This window comes from Notolepis coatsorum (assembly GCF_963971535.1).
Source record: "Notolepis coatsorum genome assembly, chromosome: 6".
Taxonomy (NCBI): Eukaryota; Metazoa; Chordata; class Actinopteri; order Aulopiformes; family Paralepididae; genus Notolepis; species Notolepis coatsorum.
Window position 1 is genome coordinate 42,012,754 of NC_140170.1, and position 16,235 is coordinate 42,028,988.

Consider the following 16,235-nt stretch of genomic DNA (forward strand, 5'->3'; position numbering starts at 1 on the left):
CATCCAAACTCTTGGAAGAACTCTTTGAAATCTCATCCGATACCACCTAGAGAGCTAGTTTCAGAGTGTGGTGCTGAGTACCAAGTATCTCATCTCATGGCCCACCAAGTATCTCATGATGCAGCAGTTAAGGTGTTGATACCATTCAGCACCACATACAGTATCCGTGTGAAGCTGGCTTTTCATCCATGACAGCTCTGAAAACAAAATATAGGGCCAATTTGAAAGGTCACGATATTGGTGTTACCGTATTTCAATAAATTTAAACATGGCCCATTTCATGACTATTTTGTTGGGGCGAGGGGGGGGGGGCCCAAAATATTTTGGTCCGCCAAAGGGGGGCCTGACAGAAAAAGTTTGAGAAGCACTGCACTAGACTAGACCAATATCAAGATGTATCCATCAGTGGACCAATTGCATGCCTTTGCAGAGGACAAGAAGCCTTCAGTCGACTCCTTCAGACATTAAGCACCCCCCACAGCCCAAATGGAATGATACAAAAAAAACAAAAAAAACATTTAAAAAATATTATACTTTTTTTTTTCTTTTTTTTAGTCGACCAATAGTCGAATAACGGCAAATGTTGGCCAATCCTAGTCGACCATCCAAATCCTTAGTCGGGGACAGCCCTACAAATTTCCCTCGGGATAATAAAAGTAATTCTATTCTATTTGTGTCAACCTACTGCTTTTGAGGTTGTTGTTTTACCTTCTATGTTCAATAAATGTAACACATTTGGATTTGGTTTCCTTATTTATTTGACTAATAAATGGAAAATAACTCAATTATGGTCATTTGTTTAGTGAAGGCAAGGATGGCAGAAGCCCATGAGCAATGTTCCCCCTAAGGTGCGCCCGTACATGGCAAAACGCTCCCGCGCACATCTGAAATCTGTCGCGCACAGAAACGTTTGTGTAAAATATGCATGTAGTTAAATTGACTGGCGCGTTGCACCGAATACTACGCCGGTAACCTGTTGCATGTGACGTTACCAAGAGAAGCCTCGCTTTCAGTGCTTTGTGGGCGTCGCTACTGCGCGCTCACACAGACACACACAACAGAGCAGGAAGCGGACAGATCCGACCAGCATCGCTGGCTCCTCACAATGCCAACACGAAAAATGTACATTACAGATTAACTGCAGAGAAAATTCCCAATTTATCGTCCCGGTCGAGACTAATTGGAAGCGGAGTGCAACGCGTGCAAAGCTTGACCATATGTTTCTGTGTCTAATAAAAGTGGTGGCGATCTCAAAGCTCACATGGACACAGAAAAACATTACAAACAAAGCAGTGCGAGGCGAGAGTTTGATGGCAAAGTTGACCGAATTGATTGAAGTATGCAGCTATAAAGAGAGAGAAAGAAAATAATTGAAAACTATTTTGATGCCTCAAAATGATGTTTTGGTTTGATAAGATGGTTTTATGATACAATCATTCTAAGGATTATACAAATTAGTTTGAGATTTGTCAGATAGATTACTTTAGGCATAATACAGCATGTTGAGTAACTTTGGTTATAGAGAGATATTATTTTGTTATATAAAATAATATAAACAATAATTTTATATCCATACAGAGGAGGCATACTTTAAATATATTATAATGATAAGGCATCTTTGAGTAAACTTTGAGTATCATTAAGTATCTTGAGGCTGAAGGCTGTGTCCTATTTAAAAAAAAATCACAATATGGTCACCCTTGAAGTCACATTATAATTCACTTAAAGGAACACTCCAACATTTTGGGAAATTTGCTTATTTGCCATCTACCCTGGAGTTAGACAAGGAGACACATACCTTTTTCTTCTCTGTGCATGCAGTAGGAGTAGGAAGATGTTGGGAACTAGGCTAATGGAGGAACCTACTTCCAGTGACTGACGCTAAGCTAGGCTAACAGTGCGCTTCTTCCTACTCCTACTGCATGCACAGAGAAGAAAAAGGGTATGTGTCTTCTTGTCTAACTCCAGGGTAGATGGCAAATAAGCAAATTTACCAAAATGTTGGTGTTCCTTTAATAAAATAATGACGAGTCAGCCTCAAAAGTTAGTGACACGACTCACGCCGCCGCCGCCAAAGTAAGGACGTTGCTCTGTATCGTCAATCAATGGTCAAATACATATTTGATTAAGGAATATAATATGCCTTTTTGTATTATTTCTCGTATCAGCAAAATGTATATAACCGGTTAATCGGCAGGTGACGTATGTTGGTTGCTCAGTAGTTGCTGATGTCTGCTCAGGAGGTTTGAGTGTTTGCTCAGACCGGAAAAAAATTGAGGGAACATTGCCCATGAGTGCACTGCACATTTATTAATATTAAAAAAAGATTGGTTTGATTAATCGTTTCATAAATTTATTTTGAATCGAATAATCTAATAATGATATGCCTTTAAATGCTCATCCCTAGAGCTGAATTGGCTGAGGCTTGGTGTCATAATTTTTTTTGCTGACCAGTTGAATTCCTCACGAGAGATCTTCGTGACATTTCTATCCTCTTGGATATTGTGTATATGCTCACTGCTCCTTATGCTGCCTTTCTTATGACCAGGACACTAGGGGGTACCTTAGCATAGAGGGCCACATTCACTTCAGTGCACATGGTCACTCCTGATCCCAGATCAGTCCTCCTGAGAACTCCTATGTTCTCAACTAGAAGGGCTTTTTTGGCTGACAAATTTAGATTATTTGTGGAAAGCGCGAATGCACTTAATTTTGCTCGTAGAGGTCAGTTCTAAAGAACCCTCTATCCCTCTTTTGTTGCCCTTAACCGTGTCAATCTTTTACATTTCCTCCTGCTACTTGAAATGATAGGATTCGCAAAGGCCGATTTATTATTGTTCACCAGGTCAGGTCACCCTGGACGAAGCACCATGCAAGGCGACTACATCACAACTGTAAATGTAGAAGAAGGGAGTAGTCCGCTCCACCCACCAGTCCAGAGGGTCGTTCTTCATGCGGAGGTTGTCTCGAGGGAAGTAGCCCGGTGGGTAGCGCAGGTTGTGATACTGGTCCCACAGCACCCTCTTGCTGCGGGGAGGAGTCGGTACAATTTTCACCTTGATGGGCAGCTTCACCGTGGAGGTCATCTCCCCGCCCACCTCAGACTGCACGGGTCAAAGGTCAAGAGCAGGAGAGGAGAGGGGTTATGGTGGAAAGAGTGTGAGAATCGGGCGTTGCCACTTGGACAACTTGTGTCATGGAGAAAACGTAGACGTGAACAAACCAATGAATGAACAAAACAACCAACACAAAGTGCTCCTTATGAAAGTATAATCTCAAAGTAAACACTCCATGAGAGCGTACCATGTCTAAAGCACTATATGGCCTAAAAGCACTATACAATACTGGCTAAACACCATTTAAAGTATCCACTGGCTAAATACTTGAAAATAAATTAATAAATACAATAAACATTAAAAAAAAAAAATCTAATAACAAAATGCAATCCACAAAACAAAACCTCTTACAAAACTCACTATGGCAACGGCTACTCACGTCATTCCCAGCGGGGGACGCCACGGTAACCATCACGTGTCCCTGGGCGATGCCTTCCCATGACGCCGCTTTCTTGGCCACAGAGATGGAGATGGCCAGGTAGCCCGCCCACGGCCACAGCACCGCCGAATAGGAGACCGCCACGTCGATGTGGTCACCGTTCTGAGGCAGGTAGGGCTGCCAGATGGGCTGGACGGGGAGGGAGACAGAACACTGGTTAGAGGGCAGAGAAAGCTGACCAGAGCAAAACTGTCAGGCCACTTCTTCTTGTACTCTTCTAGACAGGCCCTTCACAGAATGTTTAGAATGCCCATTTGTCCGCCATGTTGGAAGAAACAATGACAAAAACAACAGCTCTGATATGAGAAATATATAAACAAAAATGTTATATTTTAAATATGACTGGATATTGTAAACAAGTCACAGTGGAACATGCTTTTCCACTGTTCTACCTACTACACAGAAATGTCAAAAGTGGTTACCAATGGCTACAGGCAGCCATGTTGGAAGAAAAATACATAAACATTCCTTGCAAGGCCTTTTTTTTTTTTTTTTTTAACAACAATAGCTGTGTGCCTGAGGCTTCACAGTTTTCTACGAATGACCAATTATAGCTCAGACATTATAAAATATTATTTTTATTAAAAAGATCTGACCAATGTTGAGGTGTCTGTCTGTACCTTGTCTACGATCCTGCCGGTGACGCCCATGCCGTTCAGTATGGTCACGTTGACAATGGTGGGCATGCCTCCATAGTAGATGGGCTGAGAGCAGTAAGGCCACATGTAGGGACACTCCGTCAGGTCGATGTAGCTGGGAGAGAGACTAGAGCGAGACACACATTGGTCAGTGTCGTTTTTGTGTGTGTGTGTATGTATGCGTGCATTGGTTTGATCTGTTCACACCCTTCTGCTGTGTGCCATGTGTGCATGTCTGCCTATGTGGAACTGCATTCATGTAGTCATGTCTGTGTTCAGGCCCATGTCTGTCAGGGTGTGCGTGGTCCTACCTGGCCTGGGGTCTGTAGCTGTTGAGTATCTGATAGGCTCTGATCAGGTCCAGTTTTCCATGACCCTGTTCAAACATGTTGACTCCAGGGAGCCGGCGGGCCGATGCGATCAGGGCCTGCTTCATAGACGCCGGGTTCACCAACTCACGATTCAGAACCGTGCTGGAGGAGGGAGGAGGGCTGGGTTAGTGTCTCTCTCTCTCTCTCTCTGAAAGCCTGCGTCACACATACTGGCTCCTCAACTCACAATTAAGGGGATAGTTCACCCAATTGAGTTAAGCACCATCATAACTATTTTCTTCTGCCATGAGGAAAAATATGTTGTTGTTCTTAAGCACCATACTGGAAGAGATAAAAGAGCTGGTTTAAAAAGTTGAAAGAAACGGACAGTTCGTTTTCCGCTCCCTAATCTGTGAAGTCATTTAGAGCTCTATAGAGAATTCATTAGAAAAGAAGGAGTACATTGGAGATTACAGTCTTGGTGCTTTTCAGCTGTGAGAGGGAGTTGTTCCTGTTCTTGAATACTGACTGGGACTGTTACTACACCATTAGAACAGACGTTCAACCATAAATTATATATGCGATGATGTTAATATTTGTTAAATTCTATAATTGGGTAAACCTAGTAACAGTAACATAACGCAACAACATGACATAACTTCCTCCAAAGCACCATACAGTGCCATGAGTGAACTGAGCCCCTGACTAGGGTCCGCTTTTTCACTGCCGATACCAACGCCGAGTACTAACCCTTCAGTATCGTCCGATAAGTAGTGAGCCGATCCATCTACTGAACAGTGTAGACTTGAGACCAAAAACGACACCCAACATGCTTCTATGTGTTACAAATGCAGGAAATAGTCACTTTGCTTTGATTTCTAGCACGTTACATGTTTCTTGGGATCAGATTTTATTATTGGGGACGTTTCTTGCATTGGACCGATATATCGGTAACAGCGTTTCCCTACGCTTAATCCTGGCAGCGTCAGTAAATGGCTGCTTTTTTATATATAGCGCTTTTATCCAAAGCGCTTTACAATTTGTTACTTACATATTACCCACTCACACACCGACGGCGGAGGAGACCATGCAAGGTGCCAACCTGCTCATCGGGAGCAATTAGGGGTTAAGTGTCTTGCTCAAGGACACATCGACACGCTGCCCAGGAGGAGCGGGAATCGAACCGGGAACCTCCGGATTGCCAGACGACTGCTCTACCTCCTGAGCCACTGTCGGTGCCACCCACACTCTACCCACTGAGCTACAGGACTGAAAGAGGGACGAGGACTGGGTTTGTGTGTACGTGTTTGAGTATGTGTCCGGAGGGGGGAAAGTGGGTGGTGGCTGTGCGGTCAGGAAGGGTGGCAGGGTGTTAAACCCAGTAGCAACATCACCAGCCTCATCAGTCAAACATCCGCTGCACTACAACAATATTACCAGAGAGCTGAACAGGAGAGGAAGATAGTGGTCAACCGAGAAAGAAAGGAGGCGAGACTATAGGACCCCTGATGTCACACTAAGGATAATAGAGCTGCTTAGCAACCAAGTGTGCATCGGACATTCACATAATGTTTTTTCTGGACTTTCAGACTGGTCTAGGTGGTAACAGTGCTATTTGGATGGGTTTCACACGGAGATGGAGGTATGAATATCGTTACACATGCAGCTCGAGATGTGGGTATTTGGAACCCAGTCGCAATGCCCTATGCAAGGAAAAGAGCATCGGAACTCATTCAGGACAAGGACATTTCTAAGATAAGCTGACATGGGCATTCGAGTGTAATGCACATGCTCAGGGACTATGCTGTTCTATTGTAACTACAATGCCCCTGTTTTTCACAATAATACATTACGATATATATATAACTGGAAATATATGTTTGTGAGCCGTTTCAGGATCGTGTGGTTTCCTGGTTCAGAGCTCCTAAGGACAGAGCGAGTAGGAAGTAGAGTAGAAGAAATGCATCGTGGGTTTTGATCTTTTTGTAGGCTGAAATGTTTGTATGTTAAAAAAAAATTGTATCCCTTTAAAACCGAAAAGATGTTATAAAACGGCGCCCTCACCTGGCCAGCAGTGTGACCGCGCCGGCGACCACAGGTGAAGCCACGCTGGTGCCGGACAAAGACCTGCATCCTTCCTTCATCCCCGACCCCCTGACCCCCGAGCCGTAGGTCACGATGTCTGGCTTCACCCTGCCATAGCCCCCTGGAAGCTCCTAGAGGGGGGGGGGGGGGGGGGGGGGGGGGGAGGGAGAGAGAGAGAGAGAGAGAGAGAGAGAGAGAGAATGAGAGAGAGAGAGAGAGAGAAGACCAGAAGATTGTGAGCGGAGTTGAGAATAAAAAAACAATGAGATCAAAAGAAAGTCAAATGTAGATTGAGAGCATCCGAGAGAGAAGGGATGAGAAGAGAAAGAAGAAGTGGGATTGCACGGCCATTCATGTGGTCCTACTACATGATTAAAGTGCGAGTGTGTGTGTCTGTGTGTGCATCCCGTATCCAACATACCCAGGTGGTCATGCCTCTGGAAGAGAACCTGGCGATGTTGTCCTCAAAGTCGATCCCTCCCACCCCGATCACGTCCATCTGGTCGGCTGGGTTGTTCAGGGTCCTGAGACACACGCTTGTATTACTACGAGGACATTCCATTGACCTTGCATTCATTTCCTAAGGCCTTAACCAAAAAACCTTTACGTTAACCTTAAAATAATGTAATCCCAAACCTTTACTTGAACCCTTTCACTGCCACACGACAGCCGGTTAACCCTTTTTCACTGTGACAATACAGAAGGTTAGCCCTTTACTATCACACAACCGACGGTGATGCTCCATCATTAGCATCATTAGCTCAGCGGTTAACCTTCTGTCGTGTGGCAGTGAAAGGGCGACCAAGGACCAAGAAAAACACTGGAAATGTTCCCCCCCAAATGTTCTATCCTTGTAAAGGGATAGACATGGATAGAACTACAAGAACACACATATACACAGATTTCAACCTAAACATTTTAAATAACGTGATTGGTTTGAAACACAAGCTGAGAAATTAGCTCACCCATATAGAGGCCCATCATTCCCAATTGCTGACACCATGATCACTTTGTTAGCAGTAAGCTCCCAGACCTGTTACACACACACACACAAATAGAAACAAACATTTATTTAGATGGAAAAAGTACACTAGCAACATCAAGTGAGTAACCTACATGCCATTACTGCTTTTTCGACTCATTATAGCTACTTTATTATCTTGAAATAATATAACACCAAACACCTGCCCGCTACTATGACATTGTTTATCATTACATACAATGTATCCATGCCTGTAGCTAAATGCTGAAAAACAGGGAACACAATTAACATTTTAGCTTTAGATTTAAAAAAAACTACCAGCCAGAGAGATTTTTTACGGGCCAAAAATTATAAATAGCTTTTTAGTATATCTCCATGAATTATTATATGTATTGTGTGTTATCTCCCGACTCCACGCTATGGTAGTGCTTGTGCCAGCACACAACTATATATATATATTAAGGCCGGGCTGTTAACGCCGTTACCGGGCTAAGTTAAGGGCGGACTCTTATCGCTCGCTAAAAATGTTTACCGCCGTTAATCTATTCTCAAAGTTGGACCCAACGTGTTGTTGTGATGCCGTATTCCAAACGCAGCTACAGTCACATAACGCTCCGGCTGCAGGGAGGGGCTGAGCAGTACCCACACTTTAGTTTAAGAAGCAGCTCTTCAGCCCTGCCTTCTACAGCCTGTGATAATAACTGACTCCTCTTGGGAGTCGCGCTGTTCTATGTAAACTTCGCGAGCAACGCGTCCAATAAATGCGTCTTTAACATGCTTTATATCCTTGCCATTACTATATGCCCGTCGCGGTTAAAAACCTTTTTAACCAACGTTAGCTGCTAACTAAGTTAAGCTATATACGTTACAAGCTGTGGAGAGGTACAAGGTAGCGCCAAGTGCCAGCTTGGATCAGTGTCCACTGAAGTGGTGGTCAGACCACACTGCTGTCTATGGTAAGCTGGCCCACATTGCCCTGAAGTACTTGGGGACCCCTGCCTCCACTGTCCCATGCGAGAGACTGTTCTCTTTATCAGGCCATATTGTGCAGAAGAAGAGAGCTAGTTTGTCACCAGCCAATGTGAACAAGCTGGTCTGCCTGAGTGACTGGTGGAAGAAGGAGAGATTGGACTGATTGAGTCAAGCCATGTCACATAGCTACTGAGTGACTGTACTGGTAACATTATTTGTATTCTGAATAAAACAATTTATTAAACACAAGTACATCTTATTGAACATTATTTTGATATTTCATTACCAATTATCATAGCAAAACAGCTTTTTCAAACAGTCTGTAATGCATTTTGGAAACGGGTGATGGGCTCGTGGTGTAATGGGCCACCTGGCCTGAGAAACGTAAGGAGGAAAGAAAAAGTAAGGACTTACTTCTGGTCATTATTTGGGTAGAACACACATATTTTGAATGCCTTCGGCAGACTTCAAATGAGCCATTTTAATCTAGATTAACTCCAGGATTGCAGATATATTAATCTAGATAAAAAAAAAAAAATCTATGCCCACCTCTAATATATATATATATATAGGCTATATACATATTTAAATCAATATCTTCCTTTTGAATAAAATAGGCTCAGGAATCAGGATTGTTAAAGCTAATTAGCCCAATCCATGTCAAAAAGAGTAGCCTATAGTAAATGTATACACACACACAGACGCACAAGAGAGAGGGAGAATAGCTTATAGCAGACTTAATGATTTTTGCTAATGAAGTGAAATATTTATTATCATCAACCACCCAGTTCGTTTTTATAGTGTAACTTTTGGCTACTTCATTGATCATCATCATTGAATGTACAGAGAGAAAGGGAGGGAGAGAGACAGACGGGCTCAGGTGGGGGGTATCGGGCTCAGCCCCTCATTTCCAGCTGGAGTTGATGTGAAACACGGAAGTGATCAAATGCGAGCGAAACGTGCACCGTCGAGTCCTGGCTCTAGGCAGAATCACGAATAGTGGTTTAAGAGAAGTTATTTACCGTAATTTTCTGACTATAAAGGCGCACCTGAATATAAGCCGCAGCAGCTAAATTGAATGATGTGTACATATATATATATAAGCCGCACTGGACTATAAGCCGCAGGTGTTTTAATGTTTAATTACCATATGTAAGGGTTCGTGCACAGAGGGGATTGTCGGGAAAGAGATGGCTGTTTGAGGAAGCTCCCATTTTATTAACATTTGACACTCCTCCACGCTGTCGGGATCCACTCGCAAACTTGAGCGAAAGTTGCTTTTCGCATGCGACCAGTTTTGGTGAATGATTTATCACCGCCAGTCATCCACACCTCCCACTGAACGCGTAGTGCCACTTTGAACGCACGATTGACACTGATGTCGAGTGGCTGCAGATGCTTCGTGGTGCCCCCAGGAATCACAGCTGGCATTGAGTTTGTGCTCTTGATGGCTGCTTTCACAGACTCTGTTATATGGGCCCTCATCCAAAACAAGCAACGCCTTTTTTTTTTTTGGTGAAAGAATCCTCCAGGGCGCTTGACGTAGCACTTGTTCAGCCATTGCATCGAGACAGTTCTTCCCGCTGGCGTCTCCAACGTCTCACCATTGACTCATTGATGCCAAGGGTACGTGCAGCAGCTCCATTTCCTTCTTTTACTGCCAGATTGACTGCCTTTAACTTAAAAGCTGCACCACATGCATTTCTACGTTTGTTTTCCATAATGAGTGTTTGTGCATGAAAACTTCCTTTGCACAAACTGTCTCGCTCTCGTAATGTCTGTCTGACCGGCCATAGAGCCCATAGAGTTAAAGGTGGTGGACTGTAACCTGTAAAATCCATAGATTTAGGAGGTCCCCTAGTGGCCGTTAGCTGTAAAAATCCATAGATTAGCCGCACCGTTATATAAGCCGCAGGGTCGAAAAATGGGGGGGAAAGGCGCGGCTTATAGTCCGAAAATTACGGTATATTTTGAATGTGATTCATTCATTGCGCACTAGTTAGATTACACTTTGCGCATTTTTTTTTTTTGTATTTTATTTTTTTTATTATTTTTTAAACAAACACATAAACATGACAACACAAGATAAGATATACAAGCATTAATTAACAGTGCACATCCAATGAAATCACCATTTAGTTAAATGTCTTATACAGGATATACCCCTAATACCTGCTATCTAATACCCTACACACATATGCTCTAGCTCGTACCCCCCCCTCCCGGACCCCCCATTGGATAATCCATCCATTATCACTCGCTCCTAACCAGACACTACCATTATATGCTAGCTTTTATTCTCTCCACCACTTCTAACCACATTGTCATTTTGGATTCATTGAGACCCAAAATTCTTGCTGTAGATATTTCTTGATAAATCACATCGAGATATGTAAGAATTCAGACCATCCGGCACGTTTTTTCCGGTTGAAACTATCGTGATGCTATCAGCTTTTTAGCCACTGTGATACCAGATAAAACCAATCTCTTTAGCTGTGGAGGTACTGCACACTCAAAAACATCATTCAGCAGTAATACAGAGGGGTGTACAGGTATATTCAGAGTTAAGAGATTTGATAATTGCTGGGTCACTTCTTTCCAGAATATCTTAACTGGTGGGCAGTCCCAGTACATGTGCATAAATGTCCCCTCGTCCCCATTTATACATAAGGAGCATTTGGAGTCTTGTTTAAGACCCATTCTGTTCAGTCTTATAGGAGTCAAGTATGTCCTGTGAATATAGTTAAGATTGATTTGTTGATGGTCCGGGTTCCTTGATGTAAGTCGAACATTTGCCCAGGCTTCTTGCCAATCAAAATCTATTTCCAGGTCTGGTATATCCCTCCTCCAGACTGAGTCTAGGTGGAGGGTTTCATACGAGGACGCATGTTATGACTTTGAGCGTCTGCCATTTCCACCGCAAAATGCACATACAATTAACAATACGATGCGTCGATCATGAATAAGCAAATCGACGAAATGTCATGGTTGACGTCGTCGACATGGTCAAACACTGGCAACATCAATCACCACCACACACAATCAAACACTAGCAACATCACGATCACAGCCGTACACAATCAGTGCTTTGTTCGGGGGTATGTTTATTAATAACTCCTTTTTTTAATGTCCCAATTGCTTAATGATGAAAACCAGGAAGTGTGTCACCTTGTCAACAAAGGGGTGGTCCATAAAGTCCGGCCCCCCGATGCTGAGGTTGAGAACGTCGATCTTCTTCAGGATGGCGTAGTTGAAGGCGTCCAGGAACCACGAGGTGTACGACACCTGAGCAGGACCAGCAGAGGAGAGAACTGAGGAATCACCTGACCTGGCAGCCATACATCAGACCAGGCAATCGTACTGAATTCTTATCGCCATGTCTCTATTTTGGTCGCGCCACACCTCTTTTGGGGGAAAACAACTCGGGAATGAACAGGAATTAGATGGCGTTTGTTCATAAACTACAACTTTAGGACAAGACACACTGATATAAATCATGCTGAAGACCTGATCATTGCCCATAAATATTACCCCTTGGTTTTAGGTCACTTGGAGATTCATAAGTGTAATATTAAATGCCCAGGTAGGGCATATAATTATTATTAGTGTCAATAAAATACACAAGACAGTATGGTCCATGTATTATGGGAAACACTGGAATACGTATGTATTTGTATGTACCTGGTTGTTGGTAAAGACCCTGAAGATGTGCAGCTCAGAGTCAGGGGCGAACCCCTGACACTCCCTCATACTGGCTATCACTCCTGCTACAAAGGTGCCGTGACCCAGGCCTGGAGAGAGACAGGACAGGAGATGGGTCATCAAATACATGAACGCATGCATGCACACACACACACACTAGGGAGATTGGAAAAAAATAGCAATAGAGATAGCAATAGGCCTTTTATTTTTATCTAAAGGTGTAATTAACACAACACAAGGATTCAGTGTCTTCCTACACTCTGCATCTTCTGGCCGCCTCAGACCTACTCCTATCCAAGCCCCGGGAGGGTCATCAAAGAGATGCCGCCTATTCTCAGTCCTTGCCCCACAATGGTGGAATGAACTACCAACCCCAGTTAGGACAGCCGAAACCCGTCCAATCTTCCGCCGTCGACTTAAGACGCACTTCTTCAACCATTATCTGAAATAATAATATATTAAAAAAAATAAAAATAAAAAACTCTAACTAACCTTACTGTCATGCACTTGTCCTAATAAACTAACCTACACTGTAACACGCAACACTTTGATGAACATTGTTACTCAGCTGATAAGAGTTGTACCCTTCTTGCTGTCTTGTCGTACAGAACTTGTAAGTCGCTTTGGATAAAAGCGTTCAGCTAAATGACTAAATGTAAATGTAAATGACGACATCACTGGAGGACATATTTACCTAAACAAATGAACTCTCAGTAACTGTCAAACTAAATGAATGTGTGCAAAACTGTATGGGGCTTTGGGATATGTGTGAAATGATGTCCAAAATAAATAATTTGGCCATAGCCAATCATAGCCATCATCCTCACCATCATCCAGTGTCTTCTCATTGGTCCAGTTGGTCCTCTCCTTCACGTTCTTAAAATGAGGGTGTTTCTCACTGAGACCAGTGTCGAACACTGCCACCTTCACCCCTGCACCTGAACACACACACACACAATGAAGGGGTTTGATCAGAGGTGGGCAACAATGTTTTCGATCTACCAGTCAATCTAGCCTCTGAGGCGATCACTGGACGAGCGGGAAAACCCAGACAAAGACATCTATCATTTTGTCAGTCATCCAATCACACTCAGACTAGCCGCTTTACACTTGAATCTCAGCGAATCCCTGTCCTCCTTTGTGGCTCTTTGACCCGCCTTCTTTTTTCACAGGCTTTCACTGGGTCCCCGGTTTTGCATTTGCATGCTTTACAATTCATCATGAATAGCCCTGGGACTCGAATGTATCAGCCAGGTGTGTACCCTCTTATATCTAATCTGACAATGCAGGGGAAAACACACACTTTTCCCCTTTTTTGAATGGGGTGTAGTTGTTTCTTTTGAATGGGGGGTAGTTGCTTATTTTGAATTGGGGCAGTTGCATGTGGGGGCATTTTGAAAACAGTCTCTACAAGTCATGAGGAATATCCGTGGCTTCACAGTAGGGCTGACCCCTATTAGTCGAATAGTCGACTAATCGGTCGAAAGGAGCCGTAGTCGACTGCCAACCTCTTAGTCAAAAACATTTATTTTTATTTTTTAATCATTCTTTCCAAAAGAAAAGAGGCCTAGAAGTGTGGCTAACGCTAATGGCATGCATACCAGAGGCTAACTGCCTAAGAAAACAGGCATAGAGGCACTGAAAGAGGATTTCACCCATCTAATGAACACACTAGACTAGACAAATATCAAGATGTATCCATCAGTGGACCAATTGCATGCTTTTGCAGAGGACAAGAAGCCTTCAGTCGACTCCTACAGAGATTAAGCACCCCCACAGCCCAAATGAAAAAAAATATTATACTTTTTTTTTGTTGACTAATAGTCGACTATCGGCACATTTTGTCCAATCATAGTTGAATTGCAAAGTGTGTAACAATAAAAGACACAACTCTGTTGTGGAGAAAGTCATGCTAGCACTCGCCCCCCTATCAGGCATCACCTGGATCCGACACGTCATGAGACAGAAGAATGTGCGTATGTCAGGTTTGCTCTTAGGCCCTGCTATTATTTTGACATTATTACTCAGATGTTCACTGGCTGAGCAGAGGGAACATTTTGGATAGATTCAAATGCTTGGACACATTTCTGCTTCTGAAATAAGATAAGATTTGGTGCAACATTTTCAATATTTTGTGTTGTACAATGCACGGCAACGTGTCAAATAAACATCTTGATCTCTGAAAATGCATTTGTATCGTTTCATAACATCTATGTGCATACGCTCGTCTCCCCAGATAGTATGAATTCACACATTATTATTAATATAAAAATATGGTCCAATTATGTGTTTGCATTATCACAATTAGCCATAACCATAATTAGACTTAAAAGTGGCGGTGATTTTCACCCTGTGTGCTTGGCTGGCGGTGGTAGATCTATCCAGCCTGGGAAAAGGGCAAAGATCTCGTATCCAAAAAGGTTTGATCAATTAAATTACCGGTAAATGTGTTGCCATTTCTGCCATTCTATTAATGTACTAAGTGTATGTGTTCTTCTTCTCCATCTATAGGAAAATGACACAGAAAGTGCCAAGTGAATTCTGGGAGACACCAGCTATTGTGGCCAGTGGATAAAAAGGTCTTCCTGTCCTACCCTCCAGGTACAAAAATGCAATTAAGAGGGACATGAGTTCAGAATGGGGCTTAAGGGTCCAGGCCAGAATTAAGAAGTAGGCCAAGGGGCGTAGAGGTCAAAGGCCAGGGTCTCTCTCACCAGTATGCCCCATCTGCCACAGGACGTCGGCCTGCAGGATCTGGGCTACGTGGCGGGGGATGGCTCGGAGCAGACGGCGGCTGGAGTGACGACCAGTAGCGTGCCAGAACCCTGAGCTCAGGGATAGGCTGGTTCGGCGAAGGGGGCGGGACGACTGCCATGATTGCCACTTCTGCGTCCAACGGGTGGCGTTGCAGGGTGGTGTGGGCTCGGGTGCTATGGAGGCAGGAAAACAACATCATCATCATTTAACAATGGCGTTCGAACGCAATGCAGATTGAGAGGTGGAAGATCTTTAACAATACTGTGTGTGTGTGTTTCTTTGTTGTGTGTGTGTCCCAGACAGGAAAACAACTGCCCACTATAGTAATGCAATTGTGATCATACTCGTTGAAAGAAAGAGAAACAGAAGGAAAGAAAAGACTAAAGGAAATAATTTATTTCAACACCACTCTCCAAACCTCATCCATCCTGATCTCTCTTTCTCGTTTCCTCTCCCTCGCTCAGCTCCATCCTGATTCCTCTCCCTCTCTCTCCTCCATCCTGATTCCGCTCCCTCTCTCTCTCAGCTCCATCCTGATTCCGCTCCCTCTCTCTCTCAGCTCCATCCTGATTCCTCTCCCTCACTCAGCTCCATCCTGATTCCTCTCCCTCTCACTCTCCTCCATCCTGATTCCCCTCCCTCTCTCACCTCCATCCTGATTCCGCTCCCTCTCTCTCTCTCTCTCTTCCATCCTGATTCCGCTCCCTCTCTCTCTTCCATCCTGATTCCGCTCCCTCCCTCTCTTCCATCCTGATACCGCTCCCTCCCTCTCTTCCATCCTGATTCCCCTCCCTCTCTCTCCTCCATCCTGATTCCCCTCCCTCTCTCTCCTCCATCCTGATTCCCCTCCCTCTCTCTCCTCCATCCTGATTTGCTCCCTCTCTCTCTCTCCTCCATCCTGGTTCCTCTCTCTCTCTCACCTCCATCCTGATTGCTCTCCCCTCTTTCTCCCTCTCCTCCATCCTGATTGCCCCACCCCCCATTGGCAAGTCAAGCTGTGACATGATGAGGCACATAATAAAAGGCTAATTTGCACCAATCTAGTGCCATCAAACCGACTAACAGAAGATAACCATTATCAGGTCATTAGCAAACAGCAGCACAGACCAACAGGCTAATCAACTGACTCGTGCCTTCCAATGCGTCTGGAGTAATTTATATAAAAGATCCCCATTGACATGCGTTTTTAACACATTCAAAATTTTGTATATTGAATAATAAATGAGTTTGGTA

The 16,235-nt window shown here is 43.8% G+C and overlaps 1 protein-coding gene across 2 annotated transcripts in view; it reads right to left on the reverse strand.

The window, feature by feature from the left end:
• The window catches only part of mbtps1 (membrane-bound transcription factor peptidase, site 1), an 85,663-nt gene that overhangs the window by 23,212 nt on the left and 46,216 nt on the right, over window positions 1-16,235 (reverse strand). For both annotated transcript variants that reach the window (XM_084316665.1, XM_084316666.1), the window contains exons 4-14: window positions 14,960-15,175; window positions 13,073-13,183; window positions 12,225-12,334; window positions 11,712-11,828; window positions 7,555-7,622; window positions 7,011-7,113; window positions 6,569-6,720; window positions 4,505-4,666; window positions 4,176-4,320; window positions 3,496-3,684; window positions 2,932-3,104 (exon numbers count right to left, since the gene is read on the reverse strand). In XM_084316665.1, coding sequence (XP_084172791.1) covers window positions 2,932-3,104; window positions 3,496-3,684; window positions 4,176-4,320; window positions 4,505-4,666; window positions 6,569-6,720; window positions 7,011-7,113; window positions 7,555-7,622; window positions 11,712-11,828; window positions 12,225-12,334; window positions 13,073-13,183; window positions 14,960-15,175 — 1,546 coding nt within the window. The remainder of the gene's footprint in view (window positions 1-2,931; window positions 3,105-3,495; window positions 3,685-4,175; window positions 4,321-4,504; window positions 4,667-6,568; window positions 6,721-7,010; window positions 7,114-7,554; window positions 7,623-11,711; window positions 11,829-12,224; window positions 12,335-13,072; window positions 13,184-14,959; window positions 15,176-16,235) is intronic.